The 13,736-nt window shown below is 50.6% G+C and overlaps 1 protein-coding gene across 1 annotated transcript in view; it reads right to left on the reverse strand.

The window, feature by feature from the left end:
- Positions 1-251: 251 nt before the first annotated feature.
- Positions 252-13,736, reverse strand: part of LOC117801505 (protein eva-1 homolog C-like) — a 37,103-nt gene continuing 23,618 nt past the window's right edge. The window contains exons 2-3 of the mRNA XM_034656284.1: positions 3,907-4,103; positions 252-1,093 (exon numbers count right to left, since the gene is read on the reverse strand). Of these exons, the coding sequence (XP_034512175.1) occupies positions 962-1,093; positions 3,907-4,103 (329 nt within the window). The 3' untranslated portion in view covers positions 252-961. The remainder of the gene's footprint in view (positions 1,094-3,906; positions 4,104-13,736) is intronic.

A 13,736-nucleotide genomic window follows, 5' to 3' on the forward strand; every position in this document is an offset into this window, starting at 1 on the left:
GGCACCCAGGCTGCCAGGGTCCTGGGAGGATGCTGGGCTCCAGAGGCAGAAACCGACAGAGAACAGAATACAAACAAGGAACACTGCATCAAACACTAAGGATGTGCCGTATGGTGACTAGCATAATAATAAAAAAAAAATGAAAAAAACAAAAACGATGTGTGGGGACGGCAGTGCAGAATTTTTTCAAATGACTATTCCTTCAATATAATCCTTTGGTTAAATGGTGGTGTTATAACCCTGCTTTCTTTTCAACAAGCCTGTTCAAGGGTTACCAGGAGCCTCTAACGTTGAGGTTGCCTCTCGGACTGACCCGCCCCGCCTCTCAGTGTGACCTACTCGCTAAAAAGCAGTTCTGTTTGGCCTGCAATGGGTTAATCACAAAACTAACGTGTGTTACAGTGACACAAGCCAGTGGAGGAAAATGCAAGAATAGAGCAGAAGTTGCTCAGGCCAGAAACCCTTCTGTTTTCTTTCTCCCCAGGAAGAGGCAACTGGGTCCGGAGCCCCTGCTTTGGGGAAAGCAGAAGAGGGGTTCATCAAGATATGGAAGCAGGGCCTCCGGGGGCAGCTGTGCCCTCTCGTGATAGCAAACAGCTGGGGGTGGGCTGCCCCTGAAAAGGAGAACCAGCCCCTCGTTCGGGGGAAAAGCACTTGCAGCCTCTCGACACCCGATGCCTTTAGCATGGGTCCGACTGAGTTACGTCTTAGGAAGGATTTTTTTTAATTCAGGGATTGGCAAGAATGCACATGGAGACATGGGTGTCCACGTGCACACACATGCAAATATCCACAAACTATTCACACAAATACCCACAAACCATTGCAGAAACAGGGAGGACATCTCTACTGACAAGTTTCTAAATTGCTATGTGGGACCAACACCGGCTGGCAGAGAATCTCCACGAGGGCCGTGAATGAAACAGGGAACCCCCACCGCATACACGGGCCCCCTCAGACGTTACTTACTAGGCTGACATTTAAAGGACACCAGGAGGTATTTACTGCTTCCGGGACAAAGATCAGGTCCAAAAACACGGCTATTGACCAGGAGGTGGCAGGCCCGCCGGCTCTGGCATTCATCCAGCACCTTCTAAAATGAGGGGGTAGAAAAGGGATAGGCTTGAAAACCACACACAGTGTGTGTGAGATCCCACCGCCCCCCCGCCCAGGTGGCTCTGGGCTCCGAGAAGGGAGAGACACCTGTCGGCCTGGCCTGGGGCGTCCACACAAAGAAGCTTCGAGCTGCCGTGAGCTGTGACTGAGGCGAGAGCACGTGTATGTGCGTGATCAGGGGTGCTCCCTGTGTCCCCGTCTTTCCCAGAACAAGAACCCTGACCCTCTAGCGGCAGATCCCCATCAGGAGACCGGCCTGCGATCTGCCTCAGCTGAAGGGAGCGCTGCTGATGGTTTTGGCAAAAGTACGGCCTTGGGGAGGCTCCGGGAAGTGTGAGCAAGAGTCGAGAAACTCAGCGTGGGCGAGACGGGAGTCGGAGGGCCCTTCCGGCAGGGCTGGGGCAGCTCCGTGGGGATGAGGCATCACAGCCACGGCTGTCCATCCAGCAGCACAAATGGCTGGCCACCGACCACGGAGAGCTCAGCACTCACGGGAGGCCTTGGAGCCCCAACCCGAACATGGGCCCACTGATACAAATGAAAAAGCTGATTCCCACCCTTGCCAACCTCAAGGACACAGGACCCATTTGTTCCCTTTGGAGCAATTTTCTTCACAGAATACTCAGGCTTTGCTGTTGAGCATTTGGCTTGAAAGTTTTCCTCCCCTCCTGCTCTCAATTTTTTTTTTTCCAGGCAATTCGCTCCTTTGCGAGTGATAATCTGCTGTGCGGAAGCTCTTGGAACACCCTACCCAGGGTCCCAGTGGGGCCTAGCGCCTCACGGCTGCTCTTCTATTTCCCAAATGGAGCAAACTCTGCCCCTGACCATCACAGAAGCCTTACACTCCGTTTCTGTTAAAAGGACACCAAGTCCGGTGAACGTTTCCCAAGAATTTACTTATTACTGTTGGACTGAATCTGGCACAGCTTGGCGAGCCTGAGTCCTGGGCCCTCATAGTAGCTCATGGACTTTCTCCATGGAGGAGGCCGGCCCCACCAGGTACCCCCTCAGGGGCCCAGCAGACATGCATGAAATCAGGAAACATGCCCAGGGAAACCCTGAGGACCCCCAGATGACGGGACACATGCTCGTGGTCAGAGGTCATCATGAAATGACTCAGCCCCTAGGTGGCCCCACGTACATATCACAACCACAGAGTGGGACTCAAACCATGTCACGGCTGAAAAATGCACAGGGGGGGCCTCCTGGTGACCCTCAGCCACGGGTCAGATCAGCGGAGGGGCTCCTGGGGGGACAATGACACCTGTTCTCTCCTGCATCAGGCACCTTCCCTCGGAGGAAGAAGCAGCACTCGCCACAGTCCCCAAATGCCAGTCAAAAGACACGAAATAAAGGATCTCTTGATCTCTGGATGAAAGAGCAGCACGCGGGGATGTTTCTGGGCAAACGAAGCTTCTGCACAACATCAGAGTTGTGCTCACAAATGCTAGCTTGTCTGCTTGGCTCTGGAAGCATCCTATCCCTCAGACCTGCCTGGCAGAGCCAGGCACCCATGTTGGAGGGTAAGGGTGGTGCCCGAGCTCTGGAGCTCCAGGGTGTCAGGAGTTCCTACTCTCACGGAGCAGGCGCTCCTGTCGGCACCGGCCAATGTTCTTGTTATGTACCCAGGAGAGCAGCGGATGGGCTGGGTACCAGGGATGGGAGTGCAGGGAAGTTGGGGTAAGGACGGGGGCGGGCCAACAGGGATACAGCTCCTGGAGTGGCAGCCAAGGGAAAGGAATGGGGTGGGGTACACAAGAAAGTCACTGCTCGTCTCTGGAAGCAACATGTGGCCTCTCTTCGGGATGTGGAACCCACATCCGGGGAATTCGCTCAAACACATTCTTTTGGCTACTCGGCGGGTATCTTTACCAATCACGTGACGACCCAGATAGCACGATGCTTGTAATGGAAGCAAGACATGGTATGAGAAATAGAAAAATCCTTACGTTATCGTATTATTTTTGCTTCTCCTCTTTGGGCCTTCGGGAGAGCTACACAGCCTTACGCTAATTCCATTACTCCTGAGTCTTCCTTGTAAATTTACCTTTACCCGCATTTCTGTGGCTGAAACAATTCAAAGAGCCAGGAGTAGTCTAAAATCCCCATTGAAATATTAGCTCTGCCCTCGTCCGACACCAAATGTTTCACTAATGCCAACCAAAAAAAAGAAAGACTTAGCCGCTCTCCACAAATCCCTGGTATTATTCAATGGAAGAATACATCAGCAGGGGCTGCCCAAAGTAGCTCAAAACTAGAATAATGTCATCGTCTACACCTGGAGAAGAAAACCATTTTTGAAAGAATGACCATGATCCATGTTTCCCTTCCTCCAGTGCATTCTCTGAGCGGTTGATCATGACCTCGGCCATCTGCCTCCAGAGACCTTGTGGTCTCCACGAAAGCACCCCCACCCTTCCCTCTCCGTGCTGGGGTATTGACGGGAGGGGTGGTCCTGGAGGTCAAAGCCCAATATGACTGTACTGTGCTTTACTTCAGGGGGGAATATGCCTCCGGATAAATTCACATCGCACGTGGGTTCAGGGAGCTCCCCCAGGAAGCAGGAATTCCATTTAGACTTGTGTGGGGAAGAACCCTTTTGAGAAGCAATAGCTCACCCATGAAATTGGTGATTTGTCTGGATTGGGGATTTCATGGATCAGGTTTGCTTTGAGTGAACTATGTAATCACAAGCATATATACAGAGAGAGAGAGGGGGAGAGGGAGAAAGGGGCGGGGGAGGGAGAGAGAACCATTTTATCATCTTAAAGCATCTATGAAGGGTGGTACCTGCAATGTGGTGGGTGCCACACAGGCTACGCCGTCTTCCCTCTGGGAGGCAGGCTGCTGGGCACGACACATTTGGTAATCTTGCCCATAAAATGCCGATTGGACACTTATCGTAGAATGCCGAGGGCACTGTAGATGCAAATGGTCCCCATCACAGGCATAGGCGGTGTGGTTTTGCAGAAGTTTGGTTAGATAACCTGGAAAATATTCAGCTGGGTTACAAGAGGCCCAGGAACCCACCACTCCTCCACAGCCTTCTGGGCAGGAGGACCTTGGCTCCCCTGGGGAAGGGGCTGGTCAGCCAGGAAGATGTGGGGCCGAGCTTCCTTGGAAGCTCCCATGGAGAAGACCCCAAACCGGGCTCGAGGTGAGGCTGAAGGAGCAGATGCCAGTTTCCCATCTGGGTTGTAAACCTTGATCTGGAATGGCCCATTGGAAGGCTTGGGGGCCTCTTTCCCTTTGGGATTGGCCAGGAGCCAAGAAATCCTGAAGCATCTCTATGAAGCTGGAAAGAATTCCAAGTGGGTGTTCCTTGGGCATGTCGATGCCTGTTCTTGAGGAGATTTGGGCTCTCTGATCTCCCGCTAGCAAGGCCAGGTCTTCCTGGAGGGAGGGGATGCTATTTTATTTTGGGGTAACCACTCCTGGGTCCTGGAGAGAAAAGCAAGGCAGGGTACCCAGCATGGGGTAAGGGCCTGCTCTGAAGGGCGGGGAAGGGGTGGATGGTGGGGCTCTGTCACAGGTTAAACAGTGTCCCACCCCAAGTTCATGTTCACCGGGAACCTCAGATGCCCCCTTATTTGGAAATAGAGTGCTTGCAGTTGTAATTAATTAAGATGAGGTCATAACGGAGTAGACTGGTCCTTGACAGGTGTGATGATGTCCTCAGAAGAAGAGAAGAGACAGAGGGAAGACAGCCACGTTATCATTGGAGTGATAACATCTAAAAGCCAAGGAACCCAAGGACTGCTTGCAGCCACCACAAGCTGGAAGAGGCAAGGAAAGAGTCTACCATAGAACCTTCCAGAGGCAGGCCGGCACTGCCACAACTTGACCTCAGGCTTCTAGCCTCCAGAGCCCCGAGGGAAGGAATGCCTGCTGTTTTCAGCCACCCCAGCCTGTGGTTTTGTTAGAGCAGCCCCGACAAACTGACACAGGCTCCCAGTCCCAGCTACTTCTCAAGCAGGCTGGACAAGCCACAGGGCCTTAGGCTCTGAGGAGCCGTGCGCATGGCCTGGCAGGTGTGGGCGGCCGGGACCGCTTCTCAGAAAGGAGGAAGGAAGGTTCATCTGAAATGTAGATTCCTTTCCTCCTTCTCACACCTCATGAGGTCAGTTGCAAGGCAGCTGGGAGGGAAGCCAGGGACTTTCTGGTGAGGTGTGTGGGAGACGGGTTTGGCAGCCCTTGGCCTCTGAGGGGGTGGAGGGGGTGCAGAGGAAGGCAGTTGCAGAACTCCCTTATTCCCACACAGACGGCCCGGGCTGAAGTTATCGCTCTGGAAGTTTCAAAATCCTCTGACCATGATTCTCTGCAAAGGGCACCCACTACAGTCCCTGACCTTCCCTGAAAGTCACAGCGAAAGGCGTCGTGTCATCTGCCATAGGACAGTCACACTTGCCAACCTGAAGAGTGGGAGTGCCCACCTTCACATATAACCCAGACCCGAGGTCTCTCAATGCAACTCCCTTTTTCCTTCCCACCCTTGAAAGAAGAAGGCCGAGAAGTCAGCTACCCTGAGTTGGCTTCCCTTGGAGAAGCGAACTCAGGCTCAGGCAGCAGAACCGACATCAGGCACCGGGGCCGTGAGTCAGGGTCCTGCTTGTGGGAACAATGCCCTCACTCTCACCATGCTCCCCACCAACCACCAAGAGAGGCCGGGCAGAGATCCCTCGGTGGTCCAATAGCAGGTCAGCATCTTCCTGCAGGACACACAGGCGGACCCTGCTAAAGCCATGAGTTGTGAAAGTTCCAGCCTCCTTTGTGGGATCTCTGCTCCCCCTATGAGCCACACCAGGGAACTCAGAGCTGCCCTGATGCTGCCCCAGGCTGGCACCTGCCCCGAAGCTCCCTGGGCTGGTACCCCACCCCTGCACCTCTTCCAGCTCGTCATTAAAACTGTCTTGTCTATCCATCAGCACGTCATTCACCAGGACCACGCCGGATGACCAGCTGACTAAAATGTTTTGTTTTGTTTTAAGATTTTATTTATTTACTTGACAGACAGAGAGAGAGAGAGAGAGAGCCAGCGAGAGGGAACACAAGCAGGGAGAGTGGGAGAGGATGAAGTAGGCTCCCAGCAGAGGAGCCTGATGTGGGGCTCGATCCCAGAACACTGGGATCACGCCCTGAGCCAAAGGCAGACGCTTAACCACTGAGCCTCCCAGGCGCCCTCAGCTGATAACTTGAGCTTAATGGCTTGCAACAGACCATGTGTTACTCTAGCTAGATGAAGGAATGAGAAGGATGTGGGGTGTCAGAGGCACAAGACAGAAGGGGCCTGGGTCCCAGGTTCATGGGACAAGATCAGCAGAGCCTTCTCCACGAACTGTTACATGAGTGGAAAAGAAATTTGTGCTGTTTGGGCCATTGCCTTTCTTCTATTTGTCATGTAGTCTGTTCCCGGTGAACAGAACTTGATCTCCGTGGGGTCATTTACATCAAAACGTGACGTAAGCGCACCGCAGTGGCCTGAGCCCCACCGCATGCCATACTTGTATTCTGAGGGCAATGTTCTGGGTGCAGAAGCTCACTGCAGAGAACGGCCTCTGGAGGCCTTCCAGGCCCTTCTGCAAATGTGTCATTTCTAACACCAGGTAAACTCTGCTCTGGAGTCGGTCCAATTCCCTCTTCAAGAACCCATGCCCGTGTCCAGACAATGGAATACTATTCAGCACTAAAATGAAATAAGCTATGAGGCTGCAAAAAGACACAGGGCAAATGTCAAAGCATAGTATTGAGTGGAAGAAGCCAATCTGCAAAGGCTCTGTGAGTCCAACGACATGACATCCTGGAAAAGGCAGAACTAGGTGATGGTTGAAAAGACCAGTGGTGGGGCATCTGGGTGGCGCAGTCGTTAAGCGTCTGCATTTGGCTCAGGTCATGATCCCGGGGTCCTGGGATCGAGCCCCGCATCGGGCTCCCTGCTCAACGGAAAGCCTGCTTCTCCCTCTCCCACTCCCCCTGCTTGTGTTCCCTCTCTTGTTCTGTCTCTATCCAATAAACAAATAAAAACTTAAAAAAAAAAAAAGACCAGTGGCTGTCAGAGGGTTGAGGGAAGGGAGGTATGAGCAGGGGGAGCACGGAGGACGTCAAGGCAACAAAACTGCTCTGCACGATATTCTAGTGATGGACACGAGCCACGACACATCGTCAAAACCTACAGAACACACAACAGCAAGAGTGAACCCAGAGTAAACGCCAGACTTTGGTCCATATTATGATGCGTCACTATTGGTTCATTGATTGTAACACATCTACCATTCTGACCGGGAATGTTGATGAGGGGGGAGGCTGTGCCTGCATGGGCACCAGGGCTATTTGGAAACTCAATTTTGTTGTGCACCTAGAACTGTTCGACAAATGAAAGTCCATTTAAAAGAAAAAAATCAGGGGCGCCTGAGTGGCGCAGTCGCTAAGCGGCTGCCTTCAGCTCAGGGCGTGATCCCAGCGTTGTGGGATCGAGCCCCACATCAGGCTCTTCCGCTGGGAGCCTGCTTCTTCCTCTCCCACTCCCCCTGTTTGTGTTCCCTCTCTCGCTGGCTGTCTCTCTCTGTCAAATAAATAAATAAAATCTAAGAAAGAAAGAAAGAAAGAAAGAAAGAAAGAAAGAAAGAAAGAAAGAAAGAAAAAGAAAAAAATCAAAACCGCCCAGGCTTCCCCAGAAAAGTGTTACCTTTGGGAGGAGAGGGGGTTGTGACAGGGAGGGGACTTGGGGTGAGCTGGCGAAGCTCTTCTCTTGATCTGAAGGGTGGGTACATGTTTTACTTTGTGAAAAGTCACCCAGCTATACATTTGTGAAATGTACACTTTTTGGTGGGTAAATAAAACTGCTTGTTAAAAAAATCCTTTACCTACAGTTATCTGACCAATGCTTTTAAAACAATGAAGAAAGTCTAGAGAACATGGAGTCTATGGCAGATGGACAGGTCAAGGGCAGTGGTGGGATGGCATGTTCTACAGCCAACCGCACGCACACTAGACGCTACGCTAGAGGGATGGCAGGAGATGCTCATGGGGTCAGGCCACTGGCCCTCACACCACAGGGTCCCCCACAGGTGCTTCCCACACCTCATCCTGATTGGCCCATTGTGTCAGAAGCTGCTATGAGGTCAGGAAGAAGGACAAACTAGAACTCTCCACAGCTTTCAGCAACACAGAGGATGTCAAGGACCTTTTTGAGAGGCATTTGGGATGGTGAGTGGGACACTAGCCAGTTTGGGGAAGGTTGAAAAGAGAGTGGAGGTTGAGGAAATCCCAGATGGTTCCTGTGGTAGACAGACTATCACCTCCCCACCCCCACTGAGGTCCCCATGCTCCTTCACACTGTTAAAAGGGACTCTGAGGGGGGCGCCTGGGTGGCACAGCGGTTGAGCGTCTGCCTTCAGCTCAGGGCGTGATCCCGGCGTTATGGGATCGAGCCCCACATCAGGCTCCTCCGCTATGAGCCTGCTTCTTCCTCTCCCACTCCCCCTGCTTGTGTTCCCTCTCTCGCTGGCTGTCTCTCTCTCTGTCAAATAAATAATAAAATCTTTAAAAAAAAAAAAAGGGACTCTGAGGTTGTGATTAAGTTAGAAATCTGGAGATGGGGAGGTGATCCTGGGGGATCTGATAGGCCCCCTATAGTCACCAAGGTCCTCACAAGAAGTTCAAGGTCGATAAACAATGTGGGAGTGGCACCAGAGGCTGGAGTGATGCAGCCATGAGCCAAAGAAGGCAGGTGGTTTCTAGAAACTGTAAAAGGTGAGGAAACTGCTTGTGCCCTGAAGACTGCAGAAGACTACAGCAGAGTTGACACCTTGATTTTAGACCTCCCAATTTCCAGAGCTGTAAGAAAATAAATCCTGTGCTATTTTAAGGCACCCAGCGTGTGATGACATGTGACAGCAGCCATAGGAAACAACACAGTTTATACAGATGATTCTTGCAACATCTTGATAAAGACCAGGAGAGACACAGGGCTGAAGTTGTAAGAACTGATGTCCAGGGTCAGATTTTTAAATAACTGTGATTGAGTTAAAGCTAGGAGAGACCTGTGCATGCGTGTGTGTGTGTGTGTGTGTGTGTGTGTGTGTAAATACATATGCAGATTAGCCCTAGGTCGTAGGTAAATTACATTTGTTACTGTGGGTGGAGGTCGAACACATTCGAAAGTGGGTATTAGCAAGAGGGTGCTTGCAATGCTGGAGTGTGGGCTCCAAGCTAGGAAATGAGCACCGGCGAGGCCCCAGGGAATAGAGGTCTGCTGAGATCCAACAAGGTCAGAGTGGGTGCAAGCACGCCAGCGGGCTGGAGACGCAGGGGTTGTGCCCCAAGCGGTTTTGAGGTAGAGCAGTTGCAGGTGGTGGAAATGTCCAAGAGGCGGCCATGGAAGCGGGTGTGAGAAGTGGGCGGAAGGGAAGGTTGCTAGAAATGAGGGTGCCCTCTGGGCGTCTCCCAGGATAAAGGTAGGGAACGGGGATGGAGCAGGACCTGCTGCCAAGGTTGACCTTAAACAAGGGGCAGATGACAGACGACCCACTCCCAATCTTTCCAGTGTGCTGTCCCCAGTGAGCACACACACTCTTTCCATTGCATTGGGCAGAGTCAATACGTTACTTAGTGTTTTAGTCCATTCAGGCTGCTATGAAAAACCATCACAGATCAGGTGGCTTATAAACAACAGAAACTCCTTTCTCACAGTTCTGGACATGGAAAGCCCAAGATCAAGGTACCAGCATGATTGCATTTTTGTTAGGTCCTTCTTCCCCGTTCAGAGCTAGCGCCATCTTGCTGTGTCCTCACATGGTGGAAGGGGCTAGGGAACTCTGTGGCATTTCTTTTATAAGACATTAACGGGATTAGGGAATCTCATTCATAAAGACTCCACCCTAATGACCTAATCCCCTAATACGGACACCTTTGGGGGTTAGGATTTCAACATATGAATTTTAGAGGGACTCTAATGTTCCAACTCTAGCACTTAGCTTCTCCACACCTTGGCTTCTTGGCTGGTTCAAATGAGATCCCTTTTAAAGAATGACTACCAGTGTGGCCTCGTGTCAATGGTTCTCTCTGAATCGAATGCCCCACCATGCTGGATCAATCAAAAATGCTTTACTTCTTAACACGCTCAGCCGGAGCTCTGGGTAAAGCTCCATGTGTGCGGGCACATATTTACTGCCCTGAAAGACGGCAGAAGAGCAAACTGTTAAGAAATCAGTCCTTAGAGCCTGGTCTGGCCTGGAAATGCTCTGTGGATCCTTTTTTTTTTTTTTAAGATTTTATTTATTTAATCATTCATTCATTCATTCATTCATTCATTCATTCATTCATTCTGTGGGTCCTTGTTAGCTTCACATGGTTGAGGGGCCAAGGTGCAACCTATGTTTAACTCCAAGATCTTCTCCTGACGAATCCCCACTCTGTGGACCAACCAGCAGAAGCTCCTGCAGCAATGGCCATGACTACAACTTTCCTCAAACGATCATCTTGAAAGGCCTGACCGGGTTGGGCAAATCTCAGAGTAGTTTAGATAAAAGCTTTTATGTTTTCCTTTTTTTCAAGGTAGATGGATAATTCACTGGGAAGGAGCCCCTAAGAGGGGCAAGAGCTCTCCTCTGTTTTTAGAAAGACAAGGGGAAGTCACTCTGGAGATTCTCATCCCCGTCACCTTTACAAGGAAAACCCATCTATCCAGAAATATTCCAGTGACCAGAGAATGAGCAGAATGTTAATGACCAATTTTCAAGGAATCATGGGTGGGTCCCGAAGTGTTCTATCAGAGGAAGAAACATTATGCAGGGGAGAAAGGAGGTGTTATAGCAAAATGAACTTGGGGTGTGTGAATTAAAACGAGGCAAACACAATTCTTTCCATGCAGGACTTCGGATACTCCAGTGTGCACACGACTGCCAAGCACCAGAAATGGGAGGTAGAGCCTCTCACGCATAATTGACCAGCCCTCCCTTTTTGTTTTTTTGCACGAATTATCTGAGGGTTATTGTTAAACACAACGTTCTGTTTTTAAGACTTATTTATTTATCTCAGAGAGAGAGAGAGAGAGAGCCCCAGCGGGAGGAGCAGAGGGAGAGGGAGGGAGAGAATCCCAAGGAGACTCCACATTGACCGCAGAGCCCAATGCGGGACTCAATCTCACGACCCTGAGATCATGACCCCGAGATCACCATCTGAGCTGAAACCAACTGTGGGACGCTGAACTGACTGCACCACCCAGGCCCCAAGCACATCATTCTTAAGGAAACGTTGAAAGTTTCATAAACCACGGTCAGTGCTGACAGCTGCATTTAACTTGCATGATTTCAGAAGGCACTTCAGAATCCTGTATGGTTTCAGAATCATCATGCGGTGTTGGGGGACAGGGAGAAGGAGAGGAGTCAACGCCCGAGAGCAGGGTTCACAGTGGGATTAAGGTGTGTGACTGTGCCCAGCCCCTGTCAGCATTGGTGTCCTCACGGTTTCCGGTGCGGGTCCGATGATATAACAGCACAGCGTCTGTATCAGCCATAACCCACAGCACCGGCCGAGGGGATCACTATTCCACTGCCAACCTTGAGGAACACACATTTGTGCAGAACCCTTTGGTGGCTTGCAAATCAAACTGCGTTGCCAGTCAGCCCCGTCTGCTCTGAGCGCTGATGGTAAGGCGTTCAACTCAGAGACAAGCACACAGCCCAGCAGCCACCCTTGTGGTCCAGAAATGTCACTGTTCAGCTTGAGGGGAAAGGAAAATTCTTCCTTCCTTCCTTCCTTCCTTCCTTCCTTCCTTCCTTCCTTCCTTCCTTCCTCCCTCCCTCCCTTCCTTTCTTCCTCTTCCTCTCTCCTTCTCTCTCTCTCTCTCCTTCCTTTTTAAAAATAATTAAGGCTATAGGGCGCCTGGCTGGCTCAGTCAGTGGAGCGTAAGACTCTTGATCTCAGGGCAATACGTTCAAGCCCCATATCAGGTATAGGGATTATTTAAAAATAAAACCTTTAAAAAAATAATTAAGGTTTACAACATTAGTAAGATTTAGAACAGGCCAAATGAGCTGCAAATTCTTCCTCCTTTCTTTTCTGAAGTCAGAGCTGCTCCACGAGAGTCCGGGTTTCCCAAGAGCTGATGCTGCCTGAGTCACTCTAAGCACAGGATGTAAGTATATCCGTGCGCTAAAGTCCCCGAATCACCAGGGGCCAATTTCCCCATCTTCCTTCTGGGAAGAGAGTGGAATCAATTCTGTTGCCCTTGCTACCCTCCCCCACTTATTTAATGGAGCAGAACCCTCCAATCCATTAATGCTTTAGATAAGAGACTACACCCTTTTATTCACAAATACTCGAAGGTGTTTCTACTTGTTTGAAGTTCATTTCCAGAAAAGGGTTTTTTTTTCTTTTGTGTTTATGAGTGTGTTTGGAGAATTGGCAAGAGCAGGAGCAAGTGGGCAGTCCATGAGGCTTTAGGGCAATGAGTCAGTGCTTCTAAGAGTGCAGGAAAGGCCCCACAATGGATGAAGGGCTCATGACTGGGCACCACACACCCAAGAGGGTTAAGATCGAAAAGGGAAGTCAGGTTAAGTCATTTCTCTCGGCCCAGGTTTGGCACAAGAAAGTTGAACCTGGAGGTTAATGATGAAGAGAAAGAGCCATCAGGGTGTGTCTTAGGTGTTGGAGGGGGATCACAAAGGCTGGGGACTTCCAAGGACAGCCCTCTGAACTTAAGTGATGAGCTTCGATCCCGGCCCCAAAACAGACCAGAGGAAGACAGAAGGTGAACTGAGGGTCTAGATGGAGTAGGGACTATATATTTTCTTCTGAGCGTGTGGAAGGGGCATATTTCCCACTCCCCCTTACAATGGTGTGGGCCAGTGGAAAGTTCTGGCCGATGGAAAAGGGGGAAAAGTGATGTTCGCCACATTCAGATCTGGCCCTTGAGATTCTGTGTGACCCTCTACTCCTCCCTCTCTCACCCCATCTACTGTCACATGCGGAAGATAGAAGGGACAAGGACAGCTCTGAGGACCCAGAAAAGGTGGAGGAGGCACAAGATGGAAGGAATCTGGGTCCCTGGATGACGGCATGGAGCATAGCCTCCCCTTTTCCAATTACACTGGATCACAGCATGAGCAAGAACTCATCCTTTATTCTGTTATTGCCCTAAGATTTGGGGGTTGTTTGTTTCCGCAGCTAGCCTACCCTGTCTAACACTCCAGCATTCTGTCAATTGGTGTTTATGTTAAGTAGAAAGCTCTCAGGACTTTGAGAAGTACCAAAAACTTTCACCAAACACACCGCATTGGTTAGTGACGTATAATGTGGACACCATTCCACATGACCTTCAGTTTTCACCCAGGGAGTCATCTCTTTGAGTTAAGACCTTGCTACAATTAAAGTGAGTTAAATTACTAACGAGTTAAAAGGGATTAGAGGTCTCATTAATTAGTCACCACGCTCCACAACGCCACTGACTTTTAAAACCGCATTAGCGAAAGTGGAAAGCAGAGACTGGAATGCTCCCAGACAGGCAATATACTTGTTTCTACGTACTGATGGATGTGGGGGAGGGCGTGGGGCTGTGAACACACTGGGTGGCGGGTGTTCTCCACTCCAGAGAGTGTTGGCCCTGGATCAGGAGTGCCAAA

The sequence above is a fragment of the Ailuropoda melanoleuca genome, chromosome 1 (genome assembly GCF_002007445.2).
Source record: "Ailuropoda melanoleuca isolate Jingjing chromosome 1, ASM200744v2, whole genome shotgun sequence".
NCBI lineage: Eukaryota > Metazoa > Chordata > Mammalia > Carnivora > Ursidae > Ailuropoda > Ailuropoda melanoleuca.